This window comes from Pelodiscus sinensis, chromosome 1 (assembly GCF_052426305.1).
Source record: "Pelodiscus sinensis isolate ZL-2025 chromosome 1, ASM5242630v1, whole genome shotgun sequence".
Taxonomy (NCBI): domain Eukaryota; kingdom Metazoa; phylum Chordata; order Testudines; family Trionychidae; genus Pelodiscus; species Pelodiscus sinensis.
The window spans coordinates 95,792,186-95,813,431 of NC_143052.1; the positions used below are offsets into that span (position 1 = coordinate 95,792,186).

Consider the following 21,246-nt stretch of genomic DNA (forward strand, 5'->3'; position numbering starts at 1 on the left):
TTTCGGAGTTTTTGTCATTGTTTTGAATGTTTCTTTCCCCAGCTCCTAATCACTTTTTCTTTGCTCTTTTAACTTCTGCAGGCGAGTTTATACCGAGGTGGCTACAGCCGATTTGCCCCCTACTGAAGTGACGTGAGCCCCCTGCAAGTGGGACAGCCCCCCAGTTCATGAGGCCTGGCTATTGCAATATTTACTAGTAGAGGAACTCTATAGCAAGATGAGGAGGAAAAACAAAACAAACAAAAAAAAAAACAAAAGAGAAAATACTTTTTTATACCTCACTATGTTCTTTGAATATGTATTTTTCCTTTAAATTTCTGCCTTTAATTCTTTTGTTCCAAAGATTGTGCTTTTTTTGTTTTTTTGTTTTTTTGTTTTTTAACTGTGGTAAAAAATAATGCATTATCGTGTCTGTATGTTGGTGCACAGCTTATCCTACCAATCACGGAATGATGAGGAAAGATGTTAGGAACCAATATCATGCAACTAATCGTGGACAAAGTTACTTACCTGGGTCTGGTGCTTGGCACCTGTGAGACAGGAGGTTGTGAGGGAGAGCCTCTTCTTGCTGTGTTTCTGTCCTTTGGAGGGACATGTTAATTGGCTGCGGCTGGAACCCACATGCTGGTGAGAAATAGTCCTTTGTATTTGAAAAGATGGGAGATGCAGAGACTTCCAGCATTTTATCACCATCTGGCATGCACATGCTTGGAAGTTTCAGCAGTGTCAGGATTGGAGAGGTGGCAAGAGAAAATTCCCCAAACTTGCCCAAAGACTTCGGTTATTAACTGCAGGGGGAGGGAGGTGACACAAGATTTTGAAATGAATTCTGGACATCTCTTCCCCTCCCCCCACACCTAATCCTAATAGACTATTGTCCACTACAGGACTGTAATTGTCCTTCCCTTGCCCTCTGCTTTCAAAGGTCTTTCTCTGTTCCCTTATTTCCTTGAAGGTTTTTTGGTGTGATGCTACAAATGTGGGCCTGTAACGGCAGAGCTTGAGGCAATGGTTGAGAGTGCTTGTGTCTCAGACATCAGCGTGGCTAGATTTATGGAGTGTTTGCAGCTTTCTGGGTGAGGAAGCTGGCAAAAGAACTCTGTATCAGTGCTACACTGCGCTGCTCTGAGGTTCAGCCTTCATGGTCCCTCTTCCAATTCAGGCATTATCGCAAATAAATCATTTAGGTTAGTGTGAGCAACAACAACAAAAATGAGTCATGGATCAGCTGCAGAGGGACAAGAGAGTGTGTGTTTTATGTCAGAACATTTTTCCTGATGTGATTTTGTATAGCTCAGATGTCTGAGACTAGGCAGGAGCAGTTTGTACAAGCTCTGAAATCCTACGAACCTCCCATCTCCTACATCTATTTGAGGCCCTTAAATATTTAATCTAGAGTCCCAGTGGCCATTCGCCCAGCCTCACGGTATCTGACAAAGAGCACCTAGACAGCTCAGTCCACATTTACACTACAGATTGTAAGATTCTAAAGCAGAGAGACTATTTAGAAGGGCTCCATAACTCCCACGGTCATCTCCCTTCTGCACTTGTAACTAGAGTGATTCTTTTGTTTTAAAAAGCAGGTATTTTTTAGGTTACTTCAAGGAGCAGCACTGTGTCAGGGAGTCATTGCTGTCAACATCTGAACTTGATTTTAGAACTCAGAGGATGAGTAGTCTCCCCTCCAGTCGTTAGTTATTGTAATGCTCCCAGCAACTCTTCTATGAAGCTTTATCTAACCCTAGACCCTAGAGAAACAGAGAGAGAAGCACAATTCATTTGGCTCTCTTGTCTAGCTGAATTGGTTCGGGGCAACTTTTCACCCGCAGAAGGGCTCTGTGGGATGTGGATTTGTAGCTAGAGCTTTTGAATACCTGCCATCATACACTTGCTTCTCTGGCAACAGTTGATATCAGAATAGGAAACCAGGCGCGTTGAACTGCAAGCATTGTTAGTGAGCAGCGCTGTCTGCGCGGTGCACTGACCCAGCCATGTGCGACACACATCTTTGCTCTTTCCCGCAGCACATGTCCTCCCTGTGCCTAGCAGGAAGGAGGTGCTGAAATGGGAAGGATCAGGGAGACATTAGTTAAGCTAGAGACCCTAAAGCTATTGATTCTATAAAAGAATAGCTAAAACAAGGGGACACCAAACTGCCAGCCTGTTGGCCACTTTTTTGTGTTTTGTTTTGGGTTTTTTTTTTCAAGCCAAAGTTTGGTTTGTTGCAGTTATGACAATTTTTGTTGTTTGTATATAAATATTTTAGTTAGATTGAAAATGGGATGGGGGGAGTGGGGTGTTGGGGCTTTCACAAAATCAAGGAAATGAGGGGGATGGTGTGATTTTTGGCTTTTACTGGTTGAATGGGGAAAAAATTTCGAGTAGAACTTCTAGCGTCATATTGAAGGGAAGCCAATTTCCATCATGTGGCAGATGAGGGATTCCCTTCTGGAGCTGAGACACAGCAAAAGCCTGAAATGGAGTTGATCATTCCCACACCTAAGATGCTAGAGGGATGTCTCTTCCCTTAGTCTCAGGAAGGAGAGAGAAATTGCTAATGCCGTGGGGCCACAGTGTGGGAAAAGGTGAGAGGACTCAACTTGCTTAGCTCTACAGTGGCAGCTGCTTTGGCCCCTTTCGTGTGTCCCAGTTCAGCTGGTTCTGACTGTAGCTTTTGAAAGGTTAAGTTCCGCTTTCTCAAGAGCGCTCCTGCACCATGGCAGTGCAACATGTAATTGGTTGCCCTCTTGCCTCTCAATCTGTAGGCAAGGCTGAACACTTTTCTGCTCTAAGTAGAAGCTGTGCTTGGCAGCTAAACTCTGTTGGGAATCTGGGTTCTCATTACACAAGTGCCTGGGTTTTGCAGAGGGTGGGTCACCTACTGCTTTAGCACCCACCATCACCAACTTCAGATCCACAAAGGCCAGACCCCTGATGCATCAGTGTCTGGCCTGCTCTGATCTGTTAATCACTGCTCTCGGCCCTTCAGTGTATAAGCACCTGGGTTTCCCTGATTCCTGTAGTCCATGATGAGGGACTGGGGGAAGTTGAGCCCTTTGCCTAGCTGACTACAGGAGTTGGTTCTGTAATTCTGGACAGTTACCATCCATACAGTCTAGGTGATACTTTTCCAAAGCCAAGGCCTCCCAGACAACTTTGCCACAGCTGAACTTGTGCAGCAGAGTTGCTCCTATGAATGCTGTACCATGGCAAGCGAGAGCCTCTTCTCTCCTTTCCTCCCTCTTGCAGGCACAATGACTCTGATCCCACAGATGACATTTCATGAATTGGCTCATGATACAAAGGACCGATTTCCATTCAGATTAGTCAAGCCTTGGGTGTATCAATCTTTGAAGTATCAATTGTCCCAAAGATTGAGGAAGGCCTGTATCTCCCTATGCAGAATTAATTATACTCACGCTTTTTACCGGGATGAGGGAAATAGTAGTAGAACTGGGGCAGGCTTTATTCACTGAGAATATCTAGCACTTCTGCCCTGTAATGGTCATTGTTCAAGAATTTCAAACACAGTTTGGCTTAGTCAGTTAGATCTGGTCTACCCGTAATATTTGTACCAGTACAACTGGTTTGGTTAGAAGGGTGATTTTAATGATATAGTTATATTGGTACAGTTCCTAATGTGAGTGCTGTTATTGTGGTATAAAGGTGTGCTATACCAGTATAGCTTGTTCGACATGGGAATAAGCTGTATCAGCATAAGGCACCTATATATATATATAACTGTGTCCACACTAGGGGTGTTGTATGACTTTAACTACTCTGGTGTAGGTAAAGCAGTACGACTTCTGTGTGTAGACATGCTCTTTAGTGTCCCAATTACTAACCGCTTAATAACCAGTCATTTGGAAGACAGGCAGTCATGTGGGGGTTCCGTCTACAGAGTTCAACCGTATTAGCCAAAACCATGCTTTTAAATTATGTACTTGGTTAGACAGCCCAGTGCTATGGAGGCAGGAGACTAGTGGGATGGGGCATTTGGCTGCAAGTGGACTAATCTAGATTCTGCTCGTGACCCTGCAGTGTGCAGGTTAGTTCATCCATCTGTGCTTCAGTTTTCCCCATCCACAAAGTGGGGATAGTGATACTTTATCCACCTTTGTGAAGCACTTTGACACCCATAGGTGAAGAGTTCTACATGAGATCTGAGTAATGGCCCAAATCCCAATATAGGGAGGGCCTAACTGTGGTCTAACATGGTTTATAAAACTATTTTATAGCCTAGCAACCTTGTGGTAAGAATAATTCTTAAATGAGGCCCTGGCTATTGCGGCTTTTGGAGTTCTGATCTGTAGGCACCGTAGAGACTTTGCAAACCTTCATTTATCTCCCGTTTACTCCTCCTGATCCCTAAGGAAAAGACAAGTAGAGAATAGGTGTAGAGGAGCACTTAGAAATTCGAGAAGGGGGAAAAGTTGGCCCCGGGGAACTCCTCTTTTGCTGAGTCCAGCTCCAAAGGTACACCACACAAGCAGCTTAGGCAAGAACTTGCTACTTGTGCCCCTCTAGTATGGCCACGTCTGAGGAATCCATGCCTTGGTGCAGGAGGAAGTTGTTTTTAAAGAGTGTGTTACTTGTTTGCACTGTTTTAAAATAGGAGAAAAAACAAACAAACAAACTAGTGAACAAGGTGAACATCCAATGTAAACTTTGGTGTGTTTTTATTTTGTCATGCTCTTGGAAATGTCAAACATTTTGTAGTATATACACCAGTGAGACTTGATTCTTTGTTGCATAAAACACTATTTTTTGGTGATGTTACTGTCTGAAAAGCTCCTCCCTCCTTGCCCCCACCCTACTGACTGCCCCACCCCCAACTTATGTTATTCTATAATGAAATCACAAGTTGACAAAGCATGCAGGAATGTGATAGCCAGAGTGTGAAATGGGGCCCTTTTCAAGTAGGCTCTGGGTGTCCTCCATGGCGGAATCCTTCCTGTATGCAATATAACGCCTCTCCCCAGAGCACACAGCGGACACAAAACAAATAGAATGAAGACGTCCAATGCCTAAATCGGTTGCCACCACTCACAGTGGAGGAGGACATTCCTGATGTGTTGTAACCACCTGCAGTTGTTGTCTTACCCATGTTTCTGGCAGCAACCGATGAATGCTTACACAGGAAGATGACAAATAAGGTCAGGGCCAGTGCAGCCAGTTGGCAAGGACTGGTAGCTGAGTAAGAATACATCAGGCAAAACCTTGCCTTTAAGGAAATTGCTGATGTATGAAGCCGTCCACCTGAGTATTCATTTGACTGGCAATCTGCAAAGTGCCAGTAATCTACAGATTGATTCTAAAGCTGGTCAACAAGTCTCTCTTTTGCCTGATTTTTTTTGGGGGGATAGGGATGAGAGGGGGTCAGTTTCTTCCCTTGTTAAGGGAATCTGGCCTCCCCCATTGTCTCAGCTTCAGTCACTTTCTTCTATTTTTCTCTTGACAGTATTTTTTGTGTGTACACGCGCGCGTGTTGTAGTTTTGGCAGCTCAGTTTGGCTGCATTCTCAAGTGACGAAGTAATCCTCTTTTACCCCAGGGGATATGATTTGTTTTTTTTTCTTTTTATGTTATCAATTCTGCTTGTAAATAGCTGGAGCAAAAAAACCTGGGGCCGATAGCAAACGAGAACCAGGGCTGTAGAGCGATATGGAGCTGGTGGAGAGTTTACTGACCTCACGGGCTGATCTGCTGAGACTTGGAGCTTTTCAGTGCAAGGCTAAAATTCCACAGAACCTCCAGTGGCAACGACTGACTCGCCCCTTCATGCGGTCTCCCCACCACCTTTCCATTGCCAGGTACCCTTGGGGCATAGGATGCATCATAACTGGATGCTTTCCTCTCCCCTGTATCATTTCCTAGGACGCCTAAGCCGCTTGTTCAGGGTCCCATTTCTCTGCTGACTCTGGAGAAGCAGTGTCTGCATCCCAGGGCTTTGTGACCATCTCTAACTTCCTGCCCCCCTCATTAAGTATCATATTGTATAGTAGCTTTCAGACCATACAGTATTCATTGGGTTACTCCTATTATTATCAAGTAGCTGGAATTGTGAAGGTCGGAGTAGTTAGATCTTTAGCTTTTATTCCTTTTTTTTTTGTATTACTATCCATGTGTATAAATTATTGATCATGTTGCTGGCTTTTATAAACTCTAAGCAAGGGAGGAGCCCTTCCTCACCCTTTGCAAATGGTAATGAAGCACTGTTTTTAAATAAAAGAGAGAAACACCAGTCTGATGTGTCTTGAGTGCTTGTTTACTGGGTCTCTGTGAATGTTGTTGGTTTTCATGCCCGATCCCCTTGGGAAATAATTTTGCATTTTTTGGTTTTTAATTTGAGAGAAGAGAGGGGCTTTAAAAAAATGATAACTGTAAAGCTCAGGACAGACAGGCTGAGAATACTGTCAGAACGCAGGCAGGCCTTTCACACTTCCATCCTGACCTAACCTGTTCATCCCATGGGCCCCCAAAGCTGTCAGTATCTCCCAGTTTTGTGTTGCAGCACTCTCTGCTGTCCATTTCTTGTGTGTTCTTAAAAGCAGAAAATCCCATTCACTGTGGATCTGGTTTGAGACTTTTTCACCTGTGACCTCATCCACATCTGAATCCAGTGTTAGAGGGTGAAAGGCTAAAATATGTCAGTCAGCCCATAGTATCTTTAAGGCCATTTGTCTTAAACCTGTGTACTCAGCCTCCCTGCCATTTGTGTTAGCATGGCCCTTAGCACATGACTCAGAGTCAGCAGTTCTATGTTCTAATCTTGGCTCTGCATAGATTTCCTGTGGGAGGTTGGACAAGTAATTTTAAGCTCTCTGATCCTCTTCGCCCGTAAAATGAGGATACCTATTATCGCACACAAGTGTTGAGGTTTAATGCATTCATATTTTATAAAGAGCTTTGAAATACTGAAATGAAAGGTGTACACATGCCAGTGTATTATTATTAGCCCTTGAAATAAATGCATTTTCCAGGCTAATGATCCTAAGAATGAGGGAGAAATAATAAATCATACTGCTGGCAGAATTACTTGTAATTGTAGACGGAGATAAGGGGAGCAGAAGGAGACAGGAGAAAATTGTGGCCAGCAGAGTTAAGGACAATAAGCAGTATTCTGAAACACATCAGGAACAAAAGAAATGGTATGTAGAAAGGCAGAAATGTTTGAAAATATTTCTGTTCTGCGTTTGGGGTAAAAGCTAGATGATGTATTCACATCATTTAATGATCAAATATTTTCCATTCCAACAGTAACTAAGGAGAGTGTTAAACAGATGCTACTAAAGTTAGGCTTGTTTAAATCGGGAGATCCAGATAACTTATTATCCAGCTGTTTAAAAATAGGTAGGCAAGGAGCACTCTGGACAATTAATATTGACTTTTAACAGGTCTTGGAACACTAGGGAAGTTCCAGAGAACTGGAAGGTAAGCTAGTGATGTGCTAATGTTTAAGAAGGGATTACCCAATTAAGTGTCAGCCTGACTTTGATTCCAAGTAAGATAATGGAACAGCTGATAGTGGATTTGATTAATAAAGAAATAGGAGTAAAATAATTCATGCTAATCAACAATGGGTTTATGGAAAATAGATTTATTCAAATGAACTTGATATCATTTCATTTATTTTACCAGTTTGGCTGATGAGGTGGGAGTTTAGGTGTAATATGCTTGGAATTCTATATGGCATTTGACTAGGTACCAAACTACATTTTGATTTAAGAAACTAGAACAATAGTAAAATCAACATAGTTTGTACTTAGATAGATTAAAAACTGATAGGTCTCAAATGGGAAGTCCTTACAGAGCAGGTATGTTTCTATTGATTCTCTAATGGGATGGTTATAGTCCTATACTAGTCAACGGTTTCATCAATGACCTGGAAGAACACTCAAAATCATCACTGATGAACTTTGCAGATGCCCCAAATGTTGCAGATGCTTTGGGGGCATCTGCAGAGTTTTATCAGAAATGATTCTGGGGTAGGGTGTAAATAATGAAGTGGACATGTCACTAGCACAGAGTAATCAGCATTGCTTGGTATGGTGGGTGCAAATGAACACTATATGTTTCAAAGATAGCCAGGTGTAAGGTCAATAAAGAATGTAGGTCATATGGCAGGGAGGGAAGGAAAGAACCTTATCTTGGAAAGCCATGACCCTGGAAAAGGCTTGAGTGTGACCAAATACTGTGGCCTAAAGGGCTGCTGTGATCCTTGGATGTGTAAAAAGGAATATCACGTGGGGGTAGAGAGGTTATATCCCGTTGATATTTGGCACTGGTGTGGTTATGTACTAGAATACTGTGTCCAGTCCTAGTGCTCACACTTCAGTTGAAAAATGAGAAAAGGTTCAGAGCAGACCCACAAAAACAATAAAAAGATTGGAAAATATGCCTCTTCGCAGCCAGTGGCCCACTGCGGCATCACCTACAGACCACGACCCCCCTATCCGACCCCTTGCCCTATGTGCCTCTCAGGACTGCACTTCCTACACCTCCCCTAGCTTTCAAGCTCTGCGAGGGAAAGAAGGGAGTGGGGACAGAGCACAAATCAGGCAATTTGCGGTTCTTCAAAAGTGTTGGGAAGGAGGAGGGCGAGTAGGAAGTGCAGGGTTCTGGTGCCACAGTGTGCTCGAGGTGCATGGGGAAGAGGGACAGATAGAGCTGTGGGGCCACAGGGAACGCTGCTGCAGCCCACTGAGGTGAAGGGCCACTCATGGCCCACTCCTTATTTTAGGTTGCCCATTGCCGCCACCTAGGGATACACTCGAGCTAAATTTATTTAAGGTATCAAAGAAAAGGTTATGGGTTGATCACACTCTGTAAGTACCTATATAGGAAACAGAAATTTGATAACAGGGCTCATCAGTCTAGAGGATAACGGTCTAACAAGATCCAGTGGAAGGAAGCTGAAGCTACACAAATTCAGTACTGAAATAAAACCTTTTTTTTAACAGTGCAGGAAATTAACCTGTGGAACAATTTATTATTTATTGGTTATGGTAGATTCTCCATCGCTGTATAAATTTTTAAATTAAGATTGGGCACTTTTCTACAAGACCTGCTCTAGTTCAACCATAGCTGTTGGACCTGATAAAGGAATTAATTTAGGGAAGTCCTGTGGCCTGTGTTAGGCAGCAGGTCACACCGGATGATCACCACGGTCCCTGTTGGCCTTCTATGTCTATGAATCTGCTGCACTGGATGTTTTTCAGAGTTACCTGAGATGTCATCTCTTTCATAATAGGTGCTGGGCTTGCTTTCACAGCACTCTGGTGCAGCTAGTCTGTCATCTAGTGGCTGATCGAGACAACCACACAGGTTTGTTCCTGATGATAGTGTTGGCTCTAAAACTGATTCTCAAAGTATGGTCTGTGGATCACTATTCCACAATCGCCTTGCAGGTGGGCCACAGGCTTGGGGCTCACCCCTCTTCCCCACAGTGGGGGGCCTGCGCTGGAACTCCAGCCCCGCACTCCTCCCCTATGAGGTTGAAATGCCAGCAGCAGCTTCCCACTGCAGGTGGTAGGGGGGGATGGATCTTCTTTACAGGGGGATAGAAATGGCTCCGCATGCTGCCGCTCTCCCTTCTCTTGGCTGAGGGAACGGCAGCATAGGAAACTGCTCGCCTGGAGATTTTTGCTGCTGCTCCCATTCCCCTCATGCCAAGACCCCACACCCCCACCTCACTCCTGCACCCTCCCTCCCAGACCCCTCCACCTGCCTCCCACCAAGACCCCTCCACTCTCAGCCTGCTCCTGTACCCTACCTCCCACCCAGAGCCACATTCCCAGGCCTCTCCTGCACCCTGCTTCCATGCCAGCCCCCTGACCCTGCTCCTGCACCCATTTTGTCATCAAGGGTGGTTGGTTGGTGGTCCATGGAAAGGCCTGCATTAAACGAGGTGGGTGTGGGCCAAAAATTTGAGAACTGTTGCTCTAAAACATTTTGAGACCCCATTGGGAGCATTCTTTTTTTATTTATTCAAAAAGTGTTTGTTTCCGAGAGCCCCATTTTATCAATCAAGGCACTGAAATTGGAGCATTGTGGGGGGCGGGGGGGGGGTTACTTCTTTGCCCTAGTGGGTTCGCTCTCCAGTCCTATCACCTCAACCTCTGGCCTCACCTTAGCAGTCAACAGCCTTAGGTTGTATAATTTGCATTTCAATAGCAGCCAGGGCCCTCAGTGAAAACATGGGCTCCTCTGTGCTAAGTCCTAGTCAGAAAAAGATGACTCCCACCCCAAAGAGCTCACATTCTGCACAAGAGTTCAGACGTGCCCTTGCAAAGACATACTGGAAATTCACGTCTAGATTCACAGGCTGGACGTACACGCCGTTCATCAGCTGGCGTTCGGAAGGGCCTGGGCTAGCTCTGAGAAAAGGGGAGCTTTGTTCCTAACCACGCGCACTCTGCTTCTGTTACTCTTTGGTAAAAATGGGAGGCGGGAGCATTTTCTTGACCCTCAAAGCAGATGCCAGTATCCCAAGATGTCTGCCAGAAGAGATTGACCTTGTACGCCCAGAAATCATGCGGCAGTTGTCTCCTGCTCTGCTGTGAGCTGATCATCCTTGCAATGGTCTTGAGATTTTGTGCACACGTGGGAGAGAGGAGAAGTGCAGCGCCTGCACAGAGAGCAGCTGTCCCAGTTTGTGGGCACTTTGTCTTTTTAAGGACATGCTGAGTGCTGCACTCTAACTTTAGCACAAAGGTATGGATTGACTTGGCTTGTGTTATTCATGGAAGGATATAAATACATCTGTTTTGCATCTGCCTCGCTCTGCCATGTGCACATGGCAGACTTTGTCCTGACTCTCTTGGGTGATAAACTCCCCATCTTTTCAGTCGCAAACCACATTTGCTTGTGTCAGTAGGAAACGTAAAGCTGCAAAGTCACTTTGCTGTTTATGGAAATTGTGGCTTTTCTTCCTAACTCAGCTGAGAAGCCACTGCTTCTGTATAAACGTCTTCATTTCATTTTTGTTTCATCACAAATGATCTTTTCTGTGAATTTACAAGCCTAGCACTGTTGATGCACTGTACCCTGGAGGGTGACCAGATAGCAAGTGTGTAAAATCGGGATGGGGTGAGCCAGGGGTAATAGGAGCCAACATAAATAAAAGCTCCAAATATTGTGACTGTCCCTATAAAATCAGGACATCTGGTCACCCTAGCACCCCTTGCCCATTCCACACTAGGCCACCCCTTCGCCCTCTGGCTCAACTGTAAGAACTCTAGATTTTTGAGTTAAAAAGTGTTGGTGCTTTTTTAAAAAAAAAATCCTACTCCTCAGTTCTCTGTCCATGTGGAAGGAATTCAGACTCCATAAACACCTCTTGCACTTGCTTAAGTACATTTCACATGTGTGAAGCAACTGACAGTTGTCTCAGAGGCCCAGGTTCTACAAAGCATAAAGTCAGGTCTCCTGGCCACATACTCGGCAGCTGCAGGGATGACAGCATTCTTACCGCTTGAGGGGAGGTGGCCCCCCTCCATGACTCAGGAGCAACACTGACTGGTTCCGGAATTAGCTGCGTCCCCAAGCACGGTGACTGTTGAGAGACAGGGCTTTTGAGGGGTGGATAGAAAGGGGAAAATGGGGTAACCCTTCCAAAACTTATCAAAAATGGTAAACACAGCACACGAGGCTCCGTATGTGTGGATTGTACAGATATGTCTCAGTGCCTCTAACGTCTAGTCACACAAGTAACTTAAAAAGAAGCGGGGAGAAAGGGATTTCTAGCTGCCAACCTTGCAAACTTACCATAGGCTCTGGCGGTAAGGCAGAGTTCTTTATGGCTGTGATCTAGGCAATAAATATTGTAGTTTATTTATAATTTAGTGTAGAATTCTCTCAAAAAACGTGTGAACCAGAGTCGAATCCAGCTTGCTGTTCCATAGCATCTTGGCTTTCCTGGGTGAGCAGCAATAAAAAGCTGTGAAAACTCGATGGAGACAGAAAAAGGACTTGGAGTGGCCTCTGAAGACACACACAGGGTCAACCCCATCTCTGCTGTGATCCTAATAATTACTGCTGACTCTGGTCTAAGGCTATGTCTACACTACAGATTCCTACGGTATAATTTAGGTCATTCGGCGTGTGAATAATCCACGCCCTTGAGTGACGTGAGTTTATATGGACCAAAGTGCCGGCATAGGCAGTGCTATGGCCACAGGAGAGCTCTCTGTTGACAGAGGAACCATTTCTCATGGAGGCAGGAGTTATTTAACAGATGGGAGAGCTCCCCCATGGGCTTAGAGCATCTACCCCAGAAGTGGTACAGTGGTGCAGCTGCATTGGTACAGGGCCCTCCCCAGCGAGTAGTTATTTCTGGCTATTATGGGACAGCTTTGAACAATATGAAATTACCCATCGCAGCTGCAGATGGTCAATACCCTCAAGCCCAAAATTGGACACAGACTGATGCTTTAAGCAACTGATACATTTCCTCATGCAGTGGAAGTGCTGCTGTAACACTGAGGGTTCCAAGAGTGCCTGGGAAACATAAGAGAGACAATGCATGTCTTCCCCTAGCTCCCGCCCCCAGCCAAGTCTATTCAAGCAATGCACACCTTTCCAGGCTCCATGATTCTGTGCACTGTAACCTTGAACTTCCACTTTCATCCGGGCCCTATATCCTCCAGAACCTCATAAACACCCTGGGTGAAATCTTCACATCTGTGACGAAGCATCTGAGCCCCGCACTCCCACGACCCGACCCTGGCTCTTTATGGGGGGGCGGGGTTCGCGGCAGCCAATTTGCACCGCCTGCTCCAATGCCACGGAACAGCTGGGAGGCAGCATGTCATGGCCTGCAGTCGGGGGTGGGGCCTAAAGCGTCATCCACGGGGCGCATGGCATCAGGGGCGGAGCCACAGGTCAGGTCTACATGGCATCTGGCGCCAGAGGGTGGGGCTCGGCAGCACGCCCACCAGGTGTGCAGGGGCAGGGAGAGATGAGCGCCAGGGGGTTTAAAAACCCACTGGGGAGAATGAGGGGGGCTGGAGGAGAAATGACAGCCCCCAATGGGAGGGACGCTGTTCCCTGCCTACTAGGAGGAGGAGCTTCAGTAGGAAAGTCCCATAGTGTTTGTGAGGGTGCAGTTGCAGCAGGTAGGAACCAGAGGTGACGCCCGGGTTTGAGCAGTGGGAACCATAGGGGTAGGAAGTTGCCCAGGGCGAGGCTTTTTGCAACGCCTGCAGGCTAGCGAGTTTCGGGAGGAGTCCCCGCTAGCCGGACGGGAGCTTAATTGACCGTGTCCTTAGGGCCCTGAGCTGGGACCCATGAGAGAGGGCTGGTGCAGGTCTCCCTACCTCCTCTCTTTTCTTAGTAGCTGGACTTCGACCTCCTCCGGAATTAGGGTTAGGAGTGAGGTCCACCACCGCTTACAGAAAAGCCCTGGACTGCAGACGGGCAGGCCATATTACTGCTTAGAGAGAAGCCCTGGACCGTGGACTTTGACTTGGCGGGCCGTACTGCCGCTTATAGCAGGACCTAACTGTGAACTTTGGGGCAATCAGGCCGTATTTACATCCCTAAAGTACCCGAACGGGGGAACTTCGACAAAGGAAGCCATAATTTTGTTCAGAATAGTGATAGAAATGTAGCCGTGTTAGTCTGATGTAGCTGAAACAAAATACAGGACTATGTAGCACTTTAAAGACTAACAAGATGGTTTATTAGATGATGAGCTTTTGTGGGCCAGACCCACTTCCTCAGATCAAATAGTGGAAGAAAATAGTCACAACTATATATACCAAAGGATACAATTTAAAAAAATGAACACATATGAGGTGATAATTGGGGAAGCTATCTTTGTAATGGGTAAGGTAGTTGGGGTCTGATAGAAATATAGCCGTGTTAGTCTGGGGTAGCTGAAACAAAAGACCCCAACTACCTTACCCATTACAAAGATAGCTTCCCCAATTATCACCTCTAATACCATTAACTCACAGACATCTAACTTTCCCCACCTCTAATATCATTAACTCACAGGCATTCACCTTCCTTCCCCCTCCCCCCCCCCCGCATCACCTTTCTGTTCTGAAATGTGATTTGTCCTTTTCATATGTGTTCTTTTTTTTTTGATGTATCCTTTGGTATATATGGTTGTGACTATTTTCTTCCACTATTTGATCTGAGGAAGTGGGTCTGGCCCACGAAAGCTCATCATCAAATAAACCATCTTGTTAGTCTTTAAAGTGCTACATAGTCCCATAATTTTGTTTGTTTTCTTCTAGTAATAAAAGAGGCCGCTTCCCTGTCCCCGGGATCGTGGCGTGACAACCTCATTGAACTCAATGACAACTCACACTGACTTCACTGGGGCCAGGATTTCACAAGGTGAGCTTTTCCTGCCTGTACCTTGAGCTTTTCCAGTCCCTGTGCCAGGCACAGACACTGTACTCATGGGTCCCATCCCTGTTTATACCCCAAGCTGAGATGGTACCTGATCTCTCCCTAGTTAGTCAGGGCCCATACCTCCATAGTTCCATTAGCTGTCAGCCTCTGCTCCCATGCACAATCCTCTACAGTCCACATTCTGCAGAAATTCCCTATGCAGGAACAATCTTGCATGCTCTATATTGCCAATGTGTGCAGCTGGGCTCCTTGCTGATGAAGAACTGTAAGTTTCTCCATACCTCTTTGGAAAGCTAATTCTTCTGAGACTGGTGCTGTTAGATTTGGCCTAGGAATTAGACATCATGACTGTGACGGCGCGTGGGGGTTCCCCCGACTCCTGAAACCCCGTAGTGGCACGAACAGACTCTACCAGCCAGTAGAATAGAGGGAGTTTATTGCTTCTCCAGGATACAGCACAGCATAGATGTCATTCTGTTACAGGGCCAGGCCTAGGATGCCTCAGCCCCCCTTGATATGAGGGAGACTGGGCCCCTAACTCCCAGCCCCCTTGCTTAGGCTGCTTCCTCCATGATTCCAGACAGAAACTAAAATTCTTTCAGCCCTGCCCCCCAGCCAGGTGTTGGTCTCCGCCCTCCTTCCTTTGTCTCCCTCCCTGGGAGGCTGAGCCTGGGTGTCTGAGTTAATATACATTTGGGAGAGTCAGTGAGAATCTCACATCACAACGCAGGGGGACCCCAGGTCACAGAGCAGACAGCACCCCCACTACGCCACAATGACATAGCTATTTTGAAGCCCAAGGGTTCTAAAACAACACCTCAAGCATTAGGCAATTCAAGGGAATGTTACCTACCCCAAACCATCAGGACATTTCCCCTGCATTTGCCGTGAAGTCTCAGATTTGCTATGTAACCTCAGGATCTCAATAATGAGAGGTGTGCACAATGTATCTATTAGTAATGCTAGGGTTGTGTCAGGGATATTTTGAGTAAAAGTCAGGGATGGGTCACAGGCAATAAACAAAAAAATTCACAGAAGCTGTCACACATGAATCCACCAACCTGGCACTTTGAGTGTAGATAATGGGGACTGGCTAGCAAATTAAAATCTCTGTAAGATCCTGTCTCTGCATTTCCCAGAGACAACAGAAATTTTTTTTCTGGTTTCAGTTTCCCTGAAATCCGGCAATCGCTGTTGCCACCACCAAGCGTTAAATACAACATGAAAACAAAGGAAACAAAAATCATTTTCCAGGTAAGAAATCACTTGGAATTCCCTTCCTGAGGCGTCCTCCCCTCCACAACCTGCTGTCCCCAAGGAGTTGGGAAAAACAAACAGGAAACATTCCCAGAGAGAACAATGAGAATCTGCTTCCTCTCGGGTAATGTGGTTTCAACCAGGCACGTAAGTTAAGGGCACAAAAGATCAACCAATACCGGTTACCAAGACAAAAGAAAACACTTTTATTATTAAAATAAGACTATTGTTGAAAGCATAGTAAATGACTAGGTGTTAAAGCCATGAATTGGAATAAACTCAGAGGTTTTCCCTGGGCTATAATTCTTGGTTATGAGAGAGTAAATAAAAAACAATTAACTAGCTTGAACATCATTCCCAAACCCCAAACAAGGAAAATAATAAACCTGTCAGACTACCTAAACTTTTCCTTACTCACACATTCTCATGAAGCCAGGCGATCTGCTTTTTGGGAGAGTTCATCTCTCCCCTCTGTTCCTGGAGAAGATTCCAGTCTGTCTCAGACAAAAGATTTCTCTTCAGTTTGAAATTCTTTAGCTGCATTTCATTAGCTCAGTGCCCAAAGCCCCCTGCCTCAGGTGCAGGGCTTTAAGGTTAGCTTAACCCTTTCCTTGCTCTCCAGGTAAGTTACACTCTCCTTTGCAGTTCCCATTCATGGCAGAAGCCATGATCTATCCTTGGTTTTTACTCAAAACATTCCTGACAGAAGAGGGAGGGAGAGGGCCCAGCACCCTGTATATGGGCACTGAGCAGCTGCTATGGTCCCTCCATGGACATCTGAGAAGGTCTGGGGGACCTTCTGCTGCCAGCAAGCTGGGAAACAGGAGCAGGAACTGCCACCCTGCTGGGTTTGGAGCTGTGGGGTCCCCTCACCACCAAAGGCAGCTGGGCTGCTGTGGGAGGGTTCCCCACTGCCAGAAGTGGCTTGACCCATGCCCCAATGTCATGGAGGTCTCTGGAAGTCACAGATTTTGTGACCTTCATGACCTCCATGACATAATCATAGCCTTTCCTATTGGACACAGTGCTTCCCTGGTTGTGGTGTTTTTGTCCAACGTTGATACTATAATATTGTTTTCCTTTGAGCGATAGTGCACATAGGGCCATGGAATATATATGTGTATGATACATCTTGCAGATCCAGAGTTACTGTACCTGTCTGAGGAGTAACAGCTTTAGGGTGTTTTCCAGTAGCAGCACTGGGTTTTCACATGGTGCAATAGGCGGAGTTGCCATGTGGGTGTGTACTTCCGGGTGGTGATTCTTCATTCCTCAGTCTAACACCTGCTTTTCTAGGCACAATGGAAAAATCTTTGATCGACTTTCTATTTTTTTTAAAATACGCCCTCCTTGTTTAAACCAAGAGTTTTATAGCAAGTTCAGTGGAAAATGGAGCCCTACAGAGAAAACGAAGAATTAGAGGCTGAATTCAGAGCTGCTGGAAGCAGGTAAAAGTACACTGCTTTTGCTGGAGTGGCACCAATTTGTAATAGTGGGAGTTGTGCCCACAGCTGTTGAAATTTGAGCCATGTTCTACTTTGCCAGGGTCACTCCGAGGGCTGACAGCAAGAGTCCAGCATACTCGGCAGTAGAAGGTCTCAAGTAAGCACCTGCTCTATTTACCCAGGTTGGTTATCAGATGTGATATCGTGATACCAATATAAAGACTGATGCAACACGAAGGGTGCGTATTATGTAGTGTCACTAGCTGGGGAAACAGTTTCCCTTTAAAGGGGGAGAGGTACCAGTTAGCAGCAGAGTTTGGCGCTTTACCGTCTTCCTGCATAAGAACCCATTCATTTTCGTAAAGTATTTAAGGAAGATAGAGCAGAGAATGAACTGAGGCCAGGATTTAAAGTTAAGACCATGCGTAAATCTCTGCCCACATTGGAGCCTTAGGGCATAAAGTGGACTGGGGATGGCTAATTGGTTAAACATATTGTTTAATTGGTTAACTGATTAAAGGGGGCGGGTGGGAACAACCCCCTGCCGCAGACAGAATCTTCTTCGGACAGATGGAGCAGCCCTGCTTGGGGGGTGCCCAGGCTCACTGCAGACAGAGGGTGCTCCGGACAGGCCAGAGCAACCTTTGTCCGTGATAACCAGTGGGGGCTCCAGCCCCATGGGGCCTAACCAGAAGTGGTAAGCCTCATCTATTACGGGTGATGCTTACCGGTTAACTGGTTAACCTTTCACATCCCTAAAGCAGACAAGGAAGAATGTGCATTTTCAGACTATTTAGACCAGTGTTTCTCAACCAGTGGTCCGAGTACCCTTAGGGGTACTTGAGAGAAGTCTAGGGGGTACGTCAACACAACTGAAATTTGGAGACAACTGAATTTTTGTTTTAAGTTTTACAACGCTTTATTATTTTGTACTTTTTACACCCAAAATTTTCATTGCCCGCCTGGCTATGATTAAGTTGTTTAGACAAATGTGTTGCAATGGTAGAAAAAATGTGTGTGTCTTTAAACTGTAGGTACTGGAGGTACTTATAGTTTATGTAAAAGGTACTTTATTAAAAAAAGGTTGAGAAACACTGATTTAGAAAACCCCAGAGGGAAGGGTCAGGTCATGTCACCTTCTCAAGTCAAATGTTCCTTAAAGAGCTTTCAAGTTTACACATCCTTGCCTCTGAAAGCAGGCCTGGTGTCCAAATCATTAGCTATTTCAGACGCTGACATTCCACTGCTCACCATGTTGTTTTTGAGCTACATTGGGAGGGGACCAACAGCTCTGATTTTTGCCCATTTTATTATACATTTGTCTGAAAACCCCAAAGTCTTAGTAAGTGGCAATTGAGAAAGGGTACATTTGGTGGGGAAATAAAAGGAGGAGACTCACCTGTATGTAATGTTTCTACTGTATTCCCAGACTTAGTACATTGGATACCTTACAAATATACTGAAGGAAGACCAAAGCAAAGGAAGACCACTTACTCAAAAAAGAGGAAAAAACAGTAACAGAACATGTGCAAAAGATAGAGGTGCTTAATAACTTGTTTAAACAAAAGACAGCACTATGTAGCACTTTAAAGACTAACAAGATGGTTTATTAGGTGATGAGCTTTCGTGGGCCAGACCCACTTCCTCAGATCCATATGTGGAAGAAAATCGGCACAACCATATATACCAAAGTGATACAATAAAAAAAAATGAATGCATGTGAAATTGACAAATCAAATTTTAGAACAGAGTTGGGGTGAGGGGGGAAGGTAAGTTTCTGTAAGGTAATGACATAGGAGTGATAATAGGGGAAGTTACTGTGAGGTAATGACATTAGGGGTGATCATTGGAGAAGCTATCTTTGTAATGGGTGAGATAATAGAAGGTTGGTGGTGATTGGATGCCTAACATAGTGAATGCTGGAGAAAAAGAGGTAGGTTCAGAAGTTAAAATAGGAAAAAGAACAAGTTAAAAATTACTTAGAAAAGTTAGATGTCGAGTTACCAGGGCCTGATGAAATGCATCCTAGAATACTCAAGGAGCTGATAGAAGAAATATGTGAGCCATTATTTATCATCTGAAAAGTCATGGAAGATGGGAGAGATTTCGGAAGATTAAAAAAGGGCAAATATAGTGCCCATCTATAAAAGGGAAATGAGGACAACCCAGGAAACTACAGACTAGTCAGATTAATTTCTGTGCCAGGGAAAATAATGGTGCAAATAGTTAAGGAATCCATTTGCAAACAGCTGGAAGATAGTAAAATGATAAGTAACAGTCACCATGGATTTGTAAAGAGCAAATCATGTCAATCCACCCAATAGCTTTCTTTGATTGGATAACATGCAGAAGTGGCCTGCGGCCAGCTGTGGCAGCTGGTGCCCCAGGTGGAAGGCACGATCGGCGTCCCCACCTGCACGGCCGTCAATGGCCGTGATGTAATCACGGGGTGCCCCAGCACCCCATGATGTCATCATTGGGCGCCCGGGCCGGCAACTGCCTAGTTTGCCTAGGCTCACGGACCGCCCCGATAACATGCTATGTGGGTAAGGGAGAAGCAGTAGATGTGGTATACCTAGACTTTAGAAATGCATTTGATACAATCTTGCATAACCTTCTTATAATTAAACTAGGAAATACAACCTAGATGGAATTACTATATGGTAGGTACATAACTGGCTACATAACTATTCTCAGAGAGTAGTTACCAATGGTTCACAGTCATGCCGGAAGAGAATAACAAGTGACATCCCATGGGGATCAGTTTTGGGACGGCTTCTGTTCAATATCTTTGCCAATAGTTTAGGTGATGGCATAGAAAGCACTCATAAAGTTTGCAGATGATACCAAGCTGGGTGGGGTTGCAAGTGCTTTGCAGGATAGGATTAAAATTCAAAATGATGTGGACAAACTGGAGAAATGGTCTGAGGTAAATAGAATGAAATTCAAACAAGGACAAATGCAGAGCTTTCGAAAGTGAAAGTAATTTAGACTTGGCTCTTTTGGCGAACCCCCCCCCCCCTTTGTTGAAAAGCCACATTTTTGAGGTTTACGTGGCTTTTTGACAAATGGGGGGGGGGCTCGCCAAAAAAGCCGCGTCTACACTACTTTCACTTTCGAAAGCTCTGCTTTCAAAAGTGCGATCTGAAGAATTATCAAATCCTGTGGAATTTGCATATCCTCTTTCGACTGTTCCACATAGTCTAGATGAGCCCTTAGGGAGGAACAATCAGTTTCACACAGACAGAATGGGAAGCGACTGTCTAGGAAGAAGTACTGCAGAAAGGGATCTAGGGGTCATAGTGGACCACAAGCTAAATATGAGTCAATGGTGTGACACAGTTGCAAAAAAAGCAAACATAATTCTGGGAAGCATTAGCAAGAGTATTGTAAGCAAAACACAGGAAGTAATTCTTCCACTCTAATCTGCACTGTATTCTATGGTTCTATGAGTGTCTAATAGTGACTGCCATCCATTCAAAAGCTTGTCACCCAGGAGCAGAGAGACAGGGCATCCTTATTGTGAGCCACAACCTGGATTGAAGGGACTCAGAAAAAATCCAGCATGGGGAAGCCAGAGATGCTGCAGCACACAAAATCTACTAGGCCTACCTCCCTGCTTCCCCCCTTTCTCCTCCCCCTGGGGCTCTGGTATGTGAAGTGAATGTGAGGAGTATCTTTCTGCTTCTTTCTGCTCCTCAGTTGGGAGCCATATCAATGAAGGGATTTTTTCTTTTTTCCCCTCTCTCTTACACTTCCCACTTGTGTGTGGCTCCTGATTGATTTTTCTGTGGGTCAGCATCCCCTGACCCAAAAAAGGTTCCCTACTCCTGATCTAGAATAATTCCAGTGATTTCAGGGGTGATACTTAAGACTCCATATCTTGTAGCTTAGAGAAAAATCTGGCCCATCAAATTAAAAGTGCAATCCCCATTCCACCCTATCAGAAGCTTTATCTGACTCTCCATTTTGGGAAATTGGACACTGACAAAAGTTTTCAAACTATGGAGCCTAAAAATAATTACAGAAGTACATATTTAGGTATCTGAATAGAAACAGCCGGATATTCAGAAGAAATGAAAGATCCAGATTTCCATTGAAGTCTGTGGGAGCACCAAACAATTATGGACTGGGAAATACACAGAATATTTCTCAACCTCAAGTTTTGCTTTCCCTGT

At 45.1% G+C, this 21,246-nt stretch overlaps 1 protein-coding gene across 19 annotated transcripts in view; it reads left to right on the top strand.

The window, feature by feature from the left end:
* RBFOX2 (RNA binding fox-1 homolog 2) overlaps positions 1 to 6,243 on the top strand; it is a 275,113-nt gene extending 268,870 nt beyond the window's left edge. For all 19 annotated transcript variants that reach the window (XM_075937907.2, XM_075937889.2, XM_075937897.2 and 16 more), the window contains one exon: positions 82 to 6,243. In XM_075937907.2, coding sequence (XP_075794022.2) covers positions 82 to 126 — 45 coding nt within the window. In that variant the 3' untranslated portion in view covers positions 127 to 6,243. The remainder of the gene's footprint in view (positions 1 to 81) is intronic.
* The last annotated feature ends 15,003 nt before the right edge of the window (positions 6,244 to 21,246 follow it).